Source organism: Crocodylus porosus, unplaced genomic scaffold (genome assembly GCF_001723895.1).
Source record: "Crocodylus porosus isolate Cpor-Errol unplaced genomic scaffold, CroPor_comp1, whole genome shotgun sequence".
Classification (NCBI taxonomy): domain Eukaryota; kingdom Metazoa; phylum Chordata; order Crocodylia; family Crocodylidae; genus Crocodylus; species Crocodylus porosus.
The window spans coordinates 738,479-752,984 of NW_017728928.1; the positions used below are offsets into that span (position 1 = coordinate 738,479).

General features: G+C 44.7%; 1 protein-coding gene across 5 annotated transcripts in view; it reads left to right on the forward strand.

Annotated features, from left to right (window-relative positions):
• Nucleotides 1–14,506, forward strand: part of RPTOR (regulatory associated protein of MTOR complex 1) — a 253,515-nt gene that overhangs the window by 129,432 nt on the left and 109,577 nt on the right. For all 5 annotated transcript variants that reach the window (XM_019542272.1, XM_019542274.1, XM_019542273.1 and 2 more), the window contains one exon: nt 5,305–5,364. In XM_019542272.1, the coding sequence (XP_019397817.1) occupies nt 5,305–5,364 (60 nt within the window). The remainder of the gene's footprint in view (nt 1–5,304; nt 5,365–14,506) is intronic.

Consider the following 14,506-nt stretch of genomic DNA (forward strand, 5'->3'; position numbering starts at 1 on the left):
TTCAGGTCCCCCATGACTACCACATCCTTAGCCTTCACTACCTGTGTGAGCTGACCCAAGAATTCCTGATCGAGCTCTTCTCCCTGGTTGGGAGGTCTGTAGTAGACTCCCACCGTTAAGTCTCTTTCACCTCGACTGCTGGATTTTCACTCTGTTAATGATTGGTCCTGATATTTTGGAGTCCGTAATGTCTAGGCTTTGCCCGTCTGAGAGATGCCACTCTTCCCCCTCAACACCTTATTTCATAGAGCTGCACAAGCTGGACTGCCTTTTGGGTCATGAAAGAACAGCTTGCAGGTGGTTCTCCACGAAGGCTTCTTGAGTAGCCTGAACCTGACTTCTGGGACACCCTGCAAAACCGTGCTCTTGAAAAAGGAAGATTGAGCTTGATGCAGGAGATGTGTGGATTTTTATTTAGCAAGCGCTAGGGATTTTTGGATAGTCTGCAATACGTGAGCTTTCATGGACTGAAAGATGAAAAGATGAAAGGTGATGACTTGCTATCATCCACCTGGGTAATGAGGCTTCCTGAGTAGCAATTTTGGAGAAGACAAAAATTGTTTTTAAGCATGTTTAACATGTGGAAGAGTGCACAACCTAGAAAAAGAGCAGCTTGTCAGCCATACCGCATGTGGATGTGAGCCGGGTGAGATGGAACTGGCTTTATGGTTAGGGGCCTCAACAGAAATCTGGCAGACCTGGACTCAAGCTTCTTATGTGACCTTGTCCTCAAGGTTATTTAAACATGCTGTGCCTCAGTTTCCCATCTGTTCAAAGCGGATGGTGAATAATTTTCTTCCCTGCAGGGATGTTGCAAGTCTCAGCCCATGAATGCCTAGGAAGTGCTCAAGTACCAGGGTGATGCATGATGGCTGGAGAAGTTTTTGGTAGGGCATAATGGATAACTGCAGTGGAACAGCCCAACTTTCAGTGACATTTTGTTGCAGGGAGATATCCTGTGGGATCTAAAGGGAAAGAGAAATTAATTTCTACATCATTCAACTAAAACCTATGAAACACACTGGAGGGCTTTTTTTAATCTTGTTTGTGCCTTTTGCTTGCAAAAGGAGCTCTGATACTTTTTGGGCTCATCTTGCTTTCTGTAGCCCTGCTTAAAATTCTTTCCAGCTCTGTAAGAACTGGGATTAGCTGATTTTCTTCTTTTACCAGCCTTATGGATGAGAGTTGGAGCTTGGCATTGTGCCATTAGGTGAGGAGAGATTCAGAGCTCTGCAATAACTTCAGTTTTGGAGCCCTCTAATATAGGCTGACTGATTTTTGGATATGATGCATGGGAGGACATTTTGCATGGTTTAGCAGTATACAATCCACTTGAGCGCTTTCTTTGACTTCTAAGCAGTGCTGCTCTCAGCATGACTTCATAGCCCTGTATTTTTAAAGAGGGTCAACTCTGCTAAAGTTGTCATTTCTGATTAAAAAGGAGGCAGGTACTTTGTACTGCTGTAACATTTGTTTTCCTCTCATTCAGCACCACAGTGGAAATTGGTGGGCTATTCTGCTAGTCTTTCATGAGTTTATGGTACAAGGGCTTTTTATAACCCATATGAATGCAGGTGATATTTGTTTCTGACTTTCAAGGAGAATCTGTTGGGAATGACCCAGAAAACGTGTGCGTCTTGAAAGGGAACTCTGGCCCTTTGAAGCACCTGGGGAGGTTATCTTTGTAGGAAGGGTACAACCAAAATGAAGGCAGCAGGTTTGATTTAGGTGGGAAGTTAAACAGGTTTCAGAACTGGAAGCTCCAGGATTTGGTTCCGTTATTTGTCAGACTGCACCGGTTATCACAAGAGGGTAGATCAGCCATTGTCTTGAGCTGAACCCTTGGAGGACAGGTATTAACTATGTTCCAGTTCCTCAGACCTGTAATATTAGCTTACATTTATGTTCAGCGTCTTCCACCCTCATCAGCCTCCAACTATGTATGGAAATACCAGGATCTGTTCACCAACCATGAAAATGCAACCAGCTCTGGGGAAGATTGCTGCAAGGACACAGCATCTCTTAGTAACACTACCCGCAGTTTGATGCAGAACAGTTGGACAACACTGAATCAGTGTTGCATTGTACGGGGAATCTGAGGAAACAATTTAAGTGCCTAGTTGTGATATATCCAGGACATCAAGGATAACACCCTTTCTTCTCTTTCAAGTGGTACCTAGGACTCTTTAATGGCTTGAAGTGGCCAGAATTTGGGGACTGACTCACCCAAAAGATGTCAGTTCCTGTAAGGCAGAGCCCCCAAGCACCATGCGGAGTGACTGAATCAGTAGTGAGTCAGAAGGGAAGTCTGCCATCACTTCCTGCAGCTCCGCTCTGTTTTTCCTTGAAATTTTCACAGCCAAGTGCGAAGCAAGCCAGAGCATATTTGTCACGTAATGTCTTTGGCAATCACCGTGCAAGGTTATCCGGCTTTGGTGAATTAAAACAGGCATTTTAAGCATGACTTTTGCTGAGTGTGCTGCTGCTTTCTGCAATATTTTGGGTAATGGAACTCATTTTACTCTCCCAAACTTAATTGGGTACATTGGGCAAAGTATTGAAAGGCTCCCCTGACATTTGAGCTAACTTCCAGGATAATATTTTATTCCGAGTCTGTTTGACCAGGGTAGAAGCTTCCTTTCTGTTTTCATCCCCTGTGCTCACAAGACATCTTTATATAATGGCTTTTCTCTGTAACCCGTGATGCCACAGCTGTTTGTTTGAGACATCATGTCTCAGTGCCACGGACTCGAGTGAGGATGGGGATGGTGGAGGATAGGGATAAGGAACATTCTGTTTACAGGCACATTTTCTTGGCAGTTGGCAGCTACGAGCGAGGAAATGCAGAGCGTCTGTTACTAGTTAAGTGGAGATTTAGCAAACGAGGCTGTCTGTCTCCAAGTTAGCAGGGAAGTGGCAGGGGCTCATTAAAAGAGGGCTCAGAGCATTCCCTGCATCAGTCTCTTCTGAAGCGCGGTGCCGGTCCTGTTGCAGTCCCAGCCGTGCTTAGAGAAAAGCCGCAAGTGCTGGCTGCACCGGTTTCATTACAGTGAATACCAAGCAGGTCTCCAGTGAGGGGCCATGCTCCAGAATGGGTGATTCTCCCCCAATCAAATGCAATCCGTTTTTATTCATTCGCTTGCCTTTGAGGTGGTGAAGGCACTGCTGAGACATCTGAAGTCTAAGTGTATTTATGTCTCACCTGTAGTGCATCGCTGGAAGTTCCCAAAGGAGAGCACTAAATAATACTCTGTAACGCATGCAGTTTGGGGAGAAGCCTCTCTGCGGCTGACCCTGAAAAGTGTGCTTTGCTTCCTGTTTTTTCAGAAACTGAAGCAAGTGCTTGACACAGTGACATTTTCTCCAGCTTCGCTCTCCTGACTGTCTGGGTGTGTGGGGGAGGCTTGCAGCTGGGAAGCAGCAAGTCATAATCAAAAGCTTGCTGCTTATGAGGCATCTGCCACAACACCGTGCAAGAAAAGAGGCTGACATCCATTTGCCTTGTGGCACGTGCACTCTGCTGCCAGGCAAGAGTCTGCGGTTCAGTTCTTGGGCTCCTGGTGTGTAGCCTGGAGGGGACTGAGGCATGCTGAGTAGACAGTGCAGCCAGCCTGGTGGGGAAAGGAGCGCTTCTCGTGCCACCATCTGCTGCCATCCTGTCTGATTTCTGTAACTCAGCAGGGTTAGGTTGGATCGCTCCTTGGGTGGGAGCTCTCCAAAGAGAGCTGTGCAAAATAGTGTTGGTCAGTCACTAAACGTCCCTCTTCTTTCTGAGTAAGTAATGCATGAGTGCCCAGCAGCCCCTGCATGTTGGAAGTGTGTGTTATGCTTCTCTTTTCCAGGAGACAAATAGGCAGCCTTGGGCACTGCAGTTATAAAACCTAATGTCTCTCTTTGTATGACAGGGGACACTAAATCCCGTCTCCAGTCTGATTCGGGTAAAAACATAGTGCCACCCTCCATTCCCCCGCAGTTTCCCAGCAGGGATGCCATTTCTTCCCTGTTTTGTAGCATGGCTGTGCACTGACCACACATTATTCTAGCAGTGTGTGTAGGAGAACCCTTGGCAGAGCTGCTATATGATTTCAAGGCTTCTTTATGATGGAAGGTATAAACGATCAGCCATGGAGCTTTTCAGCGAGAGCTGCCCTGTCTGATCATGGCTGCAGCAAGCGTCTTTGGAAGCGGGGTGTAAAACAGGGAGAGGATGAGGGGAGATGGGAAGTCCCTAAGGCTCCAGCAGTGAGCATGGCGTCCCTCCACAACAAGGAGCCCAGCTCTGTGGGGTTCTTGCTGGACCATGGGGAGTTGTTGGAAATACTTCCCTGTTCATTGGATGCACAGGTAGCACAACCATGGAGAGGTCTGGAAAGGGTTCCTTCCCCATCTCCCCAGGGAACCCCCCAACCCACAGCACTGCTGCCCGGGGTGTTGCTGGAGCTGGGATTTCAACATTAGGCTGTTGAGCCCCTCGGGGGTTTGGCTGTCTGCGGTTTGAGGCTGTCAGTAGACTTTCTCTGTAAGCGTAAGGGCCTTTTTCTGAAATCAGAGCTTATGTTCTGCTGGGACTGATGGCAAGTGCATCCCACCCCTCCCCTCCTTAAAGCCACTGTTCCCTAATTACAATCGGAGATCACTCAGCTCATCTTCAGAAATGCTGGAGAAAAGGGCTACTGCTGGAGAATTGTGCTGGTCATTTTTTCCCACTTACAATTACCTGGCCAGGGAGTATTCTAGATAGAGCAAACTGCAGATCTAACAGGACTTTGTATCTCCCCGTACCAGCTTTCTGAAACACTGGTCCCTTTAATTGCTAGAGAAATTCAGTTGGTGTTTTAAATTTTTAAAAATTGTATAACTAAGGTGTTTGATCTTGACACGTTGCTTGTACTCTTTCTCCCTCCTGCAGTGCCATATCTCTTCAGGGAAACCCAGCCAACACAGATCATTATTCTGCTAGCATATACTTACTCAGCTCTAGTGTCTTGCTCCTTCTCCCAAGGGACTGTGCTGGATGACTGTGAACCCTTTTTTCTCCCTTCTCTGTGTTGGGAAACTTGTCACTGTGACAGTTACAATACCACAGGCTTGACACCGTGACGATGGAAAACACTGCATAATCATGAGTGCGACAAATATTGAGAGCCCTGTTTGATTCTCGCTATGCCATGGCAAAGTTTTCCATCCAAACATAATTTTATAAGCAAAAACTCTAATAAAGAAACCCTCTCCCTTATTCTTTGCACTGAGTCCTGTCATTAAATATTTAATTAGCATGATTTATTTTTCTTCTGTTCTCTGCAGGTTTTGCATGCAGAAGAGTGTCAGACTGGTGCCAGGAGTCACACTGGATTTAATAGAAAAGTAAGCAGGATTTTATGACATTAAAACCACTCTGATTTTCCTGATTTCCATTTTCTGTGTTGGTTTTGTGGGGAGGAGGAAATAGTTTAGCTGGCTGTCCTCGGAGGCCCTTTGTTTGCTTGCAGGCATGCACTTTGAGGCACTTATGCAGCTCTAGCCTCACTGGGGAGGTGCTGAGTCCCCCTCACTTTCTGTGCTCCCCTTTTCTGCACAGTTAGCCAGCATCCAGCATTCGGCCCTTGCTGGGCTCAGCTGACCCCTGCTGCCTTTCCTGTTTGGTGCAGGGGACTGGACTCGATGATCTTCCAGGGTCCCTCCCAGCCTCACAAACTATGAATCTATGAATCTCCTTGCTGTTGGGGTCTGCTGTATTGCCTTACCACATGCTGGTGGAATGAGCAGTAAGTGCAATAGCAAGAAATGTGACCAGTAACTGGTTAGCAGGCAGCACTGTGGACAGTATATGGAGTATTACACTCTCTCGAGTGCTTTGCTCGGCCCTTTCAGCTGGAAGTTCACTTTGGTCTCATTTTTGACACCACTATCCTGCGGTAGCCTGAGAACAGTGGCGATCCCAAATCTGGATCGCAGTCACTTTTATGGCGGTTCAGTGTTGTCAAGGCCCACAGCTGTTCTGGGTGCACATTGCTAACATAAAGAGAATTTATCAGAGGTGATTGACAGGGATGTTAGATAAATGCTCGCCGCCTTTCATTAAGCCTCAGCTTATGACTGACATAGTAAAGAGCGCCTGAAGTCAGGTGCACCAGTTAGGTAGGTGCATTGCTGGAAAACACGGGAGCTCAGAACTGGAATCCCTGGGGCAGCAGTGGTGTGGTGCTTCGATGCTTTGGCAAAGGCGTGCGCAGGTCTGGCATAACAGAGAATACTGCAGACCGGGAGAGCTGCATTGGCAGAGCCGTTGTAGGGGCCCAGCGCTGGAGCTCTGCAGGGGAGGCGTTCACAGTGCTTGTCTAAGCGACGAGTGTTCCTAGCCACCGCTATCCTTCTCTTTTATGAGCTGTAGGATCTATTCAACACCCCAAGCCTCTGACAAAACAAAGAAAGTAGAAAAAACAAAAGCACGATTTTTTCCCACTTCATCAGCACAGTGTTCTAATGTTCCTTCTGCCTGATGGTGCTGTTATATTTTGGTCCTTAATGGCACTGATACCCATTATAATGTTTTCATTCAAGCAATATTTGACCATAACTGCAAGTTATAGACAGCCCAAGACAAACTGATTGACAAAATGAATTGTTCTTCAAAATCTCCAGTTAACATAAACCACCCAGGCAATAGAAAAGTTAAAATCCAAACTCATCCACTGCATTCTTTGTTTTCAGTAGGTTCTTATAGGACGCCTATTTTGCCCACCCGGAAGGTAATAGATATTTGCATTCTTTATGTGCATACTTTCTGAAATCTGTGCCACATGGTTAGTATTTCTGAACCTTCTCTTCTTAGGAGATTGTTGTGTACCCAAGTTAAATTACCTTGGAGCAATTAATAAAAGATCATTCAATTTCTGAAATGTTTGCCTTTAGAAGCACTCATTGTCAAAATTAATTAGAACAGGCCAGAGACTCATACTTCTGGCATGTGCCTGTCCAGAGCCAATTATTCCCTTCAACTAATGAGACAAAACCTGAAGAACTAGAGGGCATTCTCTCTGGACTGGCAGGGATGGTATTGGGCTGTTCAAATAGTGCAGGTACAATAGAAGTATTTTCTGGTGTCCTTTCATGCTTTTCTTGAAGGCTTCTGCAGGGCACAGTGGTATACAGGTATCCTTCATGGCTCTGACTGCCAGAAGCAAATGATCTTTTATAGTAGTGGTGATGAGGGTAGGATTGCATCAGCTAAAATTCCTGGTTCAGTTCTGGCCTTGGTAAAGCACCTCCGTGTTAAATAACCCACCCAACTCGCCCTCCGATACATTTTAAGCTGCACTTCCATGGCACTGCCTCTGTTCATTGTACTTGAAGAAGCAGGTGGGTATGAGGCACACAAGCACCTTTTCAGGTGCTCAGCATAAAGTCATGCTCACCCTACAAATTAGATCACTATGAAAATGTGATGACACCTTCCCCATCTCCAATTTAGGTCAAAGGAGCCGAGCTGTAGTTTTATAAATCTTAGTTTTGAAAGCCAAAGTATAACTTACTATTAAAATCTGGTTTCTGACTGCTGTGAGAGAAGGCCAAGGAAGCTAGATGGCGACTACCCTGGCTGGTGCTGGGCAGTGCACAGGCACAGATTGCAGTGCGTCTCCTAAGATTGCTTCCTACATGCCTAATGCAGTGTCTAATTATATTAGGCATTCACTCACATGTTTGTAAGTGAGGATCCAGTCTCAACTGTTCACTAAAACTGATGGAACAAGGTACTTGGGTAGTGACAGATTACAGAGGGAAACAGAGATATCTTTTCAGCTCACCATATGTGAGGGTAGAGAACCAGGTCAGAAATCTGTTAGTTAAAGTAAATGTAAAGTAAGAAAATGAGTTCAGCACTTCTCTCCACTTCAGAACTGTGTTACTTTGCAGTTCGGCACAGCTCGCTAGTTAGGGGAACAGAGCTTTCTGGTTGTTTTTTTTTTTAAATTGCATCATTGTTGAACACAGCTAGGTTTTTTCTTGTTTGCAGTATGCTTCATAGATTTTTATTGCAGTGTACTAAATTGCATACTACACACATGGCAAGCATGCTTATTTTGATTGCTCCAGTGTTTTCTGTAAGGCGTGAACTTGAAATGATAGAATTAGAAATCCAGGCCATCTAATAACTAGTGGCCTGGACAGAGTGAAAGTCGAAGGCAACAGCCTTGTAACGTATGAATAGTTGGAAGCGGCTCATGGATAGCTGGCTGGCTTTCTGATTATTGAAGGGTAAAGATAACCTGCCTACCTCTGCAGAGCTACCAAAAGTTGCTGTTCATATTATTTTCAGTAATGATGTGTCAGGCAGGCAGCAGCTAGACTTCCCCACTGAATGTTGGCCTGTGGCACTGCATGCCACTTGCCCTTGTTGAAAATGTGTGCATTTTAAGAAGAAGAAAATAGATCTGCATGGAGGTTAAACTTGTTTCATCTAGACACACGTGGTGCCTGCTAATGCTATTTGAGGGTTTGAGGGGAAAGCTGGGATGTGAAGTTGAAAGTTGCTTAATAATAGAAAAGCATGTGGTGCCATGAGGTTTGTCCACTGATGCTGGAGGAGGAAGGGGAAAGGGTTTTGTCATCCTGAGCAGCTCTGACTTTGCATTGCTGAACTGTGAAGCTGAGCCAAGAGGTTCTGTTTTAACAGTGATCTAATCCTCAGTAAAAGTGGAGATTTCCTCAAGGCACTACATAAGTGTATTTAAAGCATGACATACGACGTAAGTTCACTGTTAGGAATATTCCCTGTAAAAGGGTGTCTGCCTCTTCTGCATCAAGCACTAGCTTCTTACTCACTAAAGAAGTTAGAACAGAGAAATAACAAGCCCTGAAGGACCAATATCTGGTGTGAGACCTAAAAGCCTCCCATCCTACTGGAGTGAGTACACTCTGGACCTGTGATTCCCATCTTGTTGGACCTAAGACACCCCTCAGACAATGCCAGCTCTGCGTTGTCACTTGTTTCTTGACTAGGAAATATAAAAGAAGAATTCTTCTGTTGCAAAGAACTCAGAAACACCATGGGAGGTCAGAGTGTTTTTAACACTGTGGATTACTGTTTGAAATCTCTGGGTTTATCTAGTGAGTCCTGTGTAGTAGGGCTGTGTGAAATTTTGCCAGCTGTTTTGTTTCGACATTGTTTCAACTCATTTTGAGCTCAAAACAGTGAAATCGAAAGGAAGGGCTTCAAAACAGCCTCAAAACAAAACGAGGCTAGTCAAAACATTTTGAAAGTTTTGAAACCTTTCGAATTTCAAAGGAGCCAGCAGTCAGGTGGTGGGAGATGGGGGAGAACCAGGGCTGTGCTCCCAGCGGCTCCAGGCTCAGCCAGGCGGGGAGCGCAGCCCTGGCTCTCCCCCACTTCCATGGCCAGGCTGCGGGAAGCCACTTGCAGCGCAAGGGAAGGCAACTGAGCCTGATCGCTCAGTTCCCTTCCCCAGCCCGATCGAGCCCAGTGTTAGGTAGGGGAACTGAGCGATCAGGCTCAGTCCCCTTACCTAGCTCCTCGGTCCCAGGTGGCAGCACCCAGCTTCCTCATCTGGCAGGTACATTAGGGGCCTGCAACCCCGGGAGGACTGGCACAGCCCCCACAGCCCTCCCAGGTTTGGGCCCTGACCTGCCTGCCAGATGAGAGAGGTGATTTCAAGCTTCCCCATTATAGCTTATGGGTGAAACGTCAGAACGGCATGACTGTTTCGACAAAATGGAACAGCAGTTTCAAATCGAAACAAAATATGAAATGAAACGCTGTTCTGTCAAAACCGCAAAATGCAAATCAAAACAGAATGGTGCCATTTCGCACAGCCCTACTGTGTAGGTGTTTGCACACCCAACAGTGCTAATATTGTGCAGCACCCTCAAAAGGATCTCATGGCACCTGAGTTAAAGATCACTGCCGTAGGCAGAGGCATATATTCCAAGAGCAGCCTAAAAGTGAACACCCTCTGTTAAATGAGGACTAGCGTGTAAAGGATCAACATGACCACTCGTTTGATGAATAAGAGAGAGGCTTTATTGACTACAACTACTCACTATTGAGTGAGCCTAAAGCAAAGGATGATCAGGTGGGTGCAGCAGTTCTTTCTTGTCAGAAGGATTTCTCATTCCTGAAGCGTGCACTGTTAGCTGCTTCGTTCCTTCTTTTATACCCTTTCGCTCAGCATCTTCAAAGGATTCTTATAGTTGTGTAAATCAAGAGAGAAATCCAAGCAATAATTAGCAGGAAACGCCTGTTCATTTTCAGTTATCAGAAAGTCCCAAATCTGATTGAATTACCTTCCTCCATAACAGGAGGTTATCAGTTCCTACTGAGTTGGAACACATCAAGAAGTTGATTAACAACCGGGAAAAACAAAGTTTTTGAGGCGTTGTCCTTGGAAGATCAAGGGAACCACTGAGACAAAACAAGAGTCAAGCCAGAGGAGACACCTATCAAAACCCATATGGAGAATCTCTCTCTGTGTACATAAACCTGAGTTAATTGCAAAGAAATATTTAATATATTAATCAAGGATAGACATTTCACACAGACACATAGCAGCCTGCTTAAAATCATCATAAATATCATAAGATAAGCTGGAAGTGATGCCTCCTTATTTCTTTTCAGGAGGCCCAGCTGCAAACAAACTTGCTTTTGCACTATGCAGCAGTCATTAATATTTTGTATTTTAACTTTTGTGAGTAGGCCCAGCTTAAGGTTCACAGTCATCACCCTCATGAAAACAGTTACAGCTCTTGTTTCGCCATCTCAGATATCAGACAGGCTCATGGGGAAGGAGGTGGCACTGTCTTGCCCTTCTGGGAGCTTGCATTGTAGACTAGCCTCTGCCTCCCTACGCCTGGCTGGCACCGGCATCCTTATCTCATTTCCTCTTGTACATTTTGGCCTTTGAAGAAGTGGTATCTATGGCTGATGCAGCTACTCCCCATCAGAGGTTGGTTGCTTATACCTGCTACTGGAGGTGTGAAGCTGGCTTTTAATATCCTTAGAAGCACTAGTACCATGGTAGGTAAGCAGATGGGCAGTTACAGTCAGATGTTTTACCCTTGGAGTTGTGCTCTCCTTTTAAATCCGAAGTGTCAGCCCAAGACATTGGAAGCCTTGCCTTTGAAACCTTCACGTGGGACGAGAATGAGAGTGAACCAGTGGTGTCTTCTCCCTCGCAGGTTTGCATTATGTTCAGAATTCACAAGCTAAGAATGGTTGGTGCTCCAATCATCTGATTGCCTTCAGTCACTAGCATCCCTCCGTGAGCTTTTCATCTTCTGCACACACCAGAGCTTGGGTTCAAAGCTGTTTCCTTGGAACATCACTTCTGTTTTGCTGCTAGCTGGGACACAGTATGTAAGGCTGCTAGATCACCTTGAAAATGTAGGCATCTCAGTGTGTATTATGTCACTTATAGTGGAGGGGTGAAGTGGCCTAGAAGCGGCTTGGAATATTCTCCACGTTGTAAAGTCATAAACTGACGGGGAGGGGAAGGGATTAATCATTAAGCTTGCCACCATTGACAAAATTCTCAGGGTCGCTGCCAAGTGGAGTTCCTGGATTCATTGTGTAATTGCTTGAGTGGCTTTCTGCGGTCACCTTTTTTGCTGTTTCCCAGGGAAATGAGGTGAAGATGTCCTCGTCTGTCTCTTGCATTAAAACTGAGACTGGCTTCTCTACCACTGGGATTTCAGAACCACTTGGGGCAACTTCATCTCTTCCCCTCACCAATCTTTCTCATAGGTGTTGCTATAGCAGCATATTAAACAATGAAATATAGAGTCAGAGGATATTAAAATAGGGAAGTGTTGCCTGGGGAAGGGAGGGGAAATCTGGCCTGTTTACTTGGTTGTTGGCTTTGTTGTTTAGTCTGAGCAAAGTGCTGGAAATTGTGAAATAATCAGTTCTCAAAATCTTTATGTAACGTCTAAAACAGTCTGTTATATAAAGGTGATGTGGCTAAACAGATGTTATGAGAGTCTAACTAATATAAAAATATAACAGTAGATGGGAGTTGACATGACTTTAGTAGATTTATAATCATTCCAAAAACGAAGCATCTAAAGATAGACTCATTCATTTGTTTCAGCGAGCCGAACAGAAAATTGCATGAAATTAATAGCTGTCCATACAGTGGCTCATATTTGCAAGTGCCCTGGATCACAGCAACCTGTTTAAACAGTAGACAGAAAGTATAAGCAAACAATGGAATTGGTAAAATCTTTTAGTCATTTCTTTCCAATTTTCTTAATTTAAAGATGTTAAAAAAACCTGGCAAATCATGCAAAAAATAATTTAGCAGAAGCTATCCTGTCAAAACTTTCTGCTTGTTTAACATCAGAATCCAGACGATATGTTGTTTAAGTGTACGAGGATGAGAAGTAATCTTTTCAGTGACACGTGTTGATTCATTATTAAATGGGAAAGGTACATTTTCAGTAATGATGCAGAAAAGGCAAAAATGCCCAATCTATATTTATTATTCTTTTTGGGATAAGGGGAAATACAAAATGATGTAATCTTATCATAATGCTGCACGTTTCATTTTAGCCGAAACTCAGAAGGGTATTAACAGCTCCTGAACTAATCATTGCAAATCAGCAATGCTGGACAGCTGGTACCCAAGAGTTTTAGAAGAGCTGGTCAGGCAGCTTTTGAATTATCACTATAGATTTCCAATAAGTTTGAAGCACGATGGAAGTGCCAGAGGAGAGAGAGAAGGCAAATATTGTTCCAATATTTAAGAATGGAAAATGAGATGACCTGGGTAATTATAACATCAATTCCAGGGAAAATAATGGAAGTGTTGACATGTTCCTGGATTAATCAGGAATTTACTGGCATGTGCATGGCATTGGAGAAGACACAAAGATAATCCAAGACCAATGTGCTTGTAGTCCAGAAGAAAGAACCTAATGGGGAAATGAGGGGAGCGTGTCCCTTCCTGATTTGCTGTTGGATATATTTCTTTGGTGGCATCCTTAAAGGAGTTGGTAGAGGCCACAGTCAAATCGAGCAAGGCGAGTATGGTGGAAGCAAATTTGCAGAGATGCAGGAGCAGCAACATGTGTTTAGGGAAAAGGCCCTTGGGGTTGACCAAGAGAAGGGAGGACTAGCATGTGCACAGGGATTTCCATAGTGGCAAACTGGGGAAGAGCCAGCTGTCTGAGGTGGAAAGGAGGGAAAGGAAAGGAGAGGATACCTTCTGGTCTAAATTCCTTGCTGCAAAGTCAGCTGGCCTTTCTGAACCCCATTGACTTTGGTCTTGGATCTCGTAGCCGCTTCACAGTTTATGCTGCCAAATGACAGCAAATAAAATGCATTTTTTTTTTTAGCTAACTAGAGATGGGCTTACCTGGAACGGATGAATGTTGAATGCCTCCCCCAGTCAAGAGCAGAGCAGTCGCTTGGCTTTTTTGTCCTTTGTTCTGGGCACCAAACCACGGTCCTGTATTGGACTGAACGCCAGGAAGCTGCCTTTGCCCGGGATTGCGTTTGGCTCTTCACCACCCTGCGGAGAAAATTTGTGGAGCAAAATGTTTGTGTCCTGTCCCCACACCCGTGTTCTTGGTCCTTGCTGATAACACTGTAATAGAAGTGTTTTTTAAAGAAGCTGTCTTCACAAAAAGTGCTCTGAAAGCTGGTTTCTGAGGATATCAAATATTAAATCCTCCTCATCTTAATCTGCTACATATATCAATTATAGAGAACACATGTTTTTTATTATAGTCCCAAGACAAGCCTAGATAGGCGATGCAGGCAGCATGTATATATTGTAATTTATAATTTAGCTGTTTTTAGTATTGGGAAGGAGTTTGTTTCCTAATTAAGATGCAGAGTTTAGGAGTAAATTACTCTGCACCTTCTTTGAAGAGCCCAGATTTCTAATTATCTAGGCTAACCCAGCATCCTGATGAATAAGCATGTTGCTGCTTCTGCTGTGCATTTTATAATATAAATCCTTTGAGATCGAGCCAAAATAATCCCTGTTTTGGAAATAAAGATCTTTGCTGGAACTAAGCAACACAACTTAAAAACTTGTTAGGCTGTTGGGAAGGACACAGCGTTTCATCCAGCTGCGCTGTGTACTGGTGTCCAGCTCTTAGTGAGCAGAAATCCCTGTCATCCGGTAGGAGTTTAGTTTCCCGTTTGATGGATTCAGTGGTCACCGTCATTTGGAATGACCCCAAACCCATCATATAAAGATGCATCTATACGTCTGGCATGAATCATACCCTCTGGCCACCAACATTTTGCTACAAATCATAAAGATAGCACATTATCCAAAGGAAACCAGCACCTCGAGTGGAACATGGTCCCCACAGGTCAGGACTGAGTCATCTAAGCCGGAGCAGTGTGAGGAGGGAGCTAGCTGTGCTAAACAGCCAACGCTGTAGCTGCTCTGGGAATAAAGACCCACAGCTCTGGGCTGTCAGTCACACACCTTTGAACCAGCATAAAATTCGTTTTACAAAAATTACTCGAAATAAC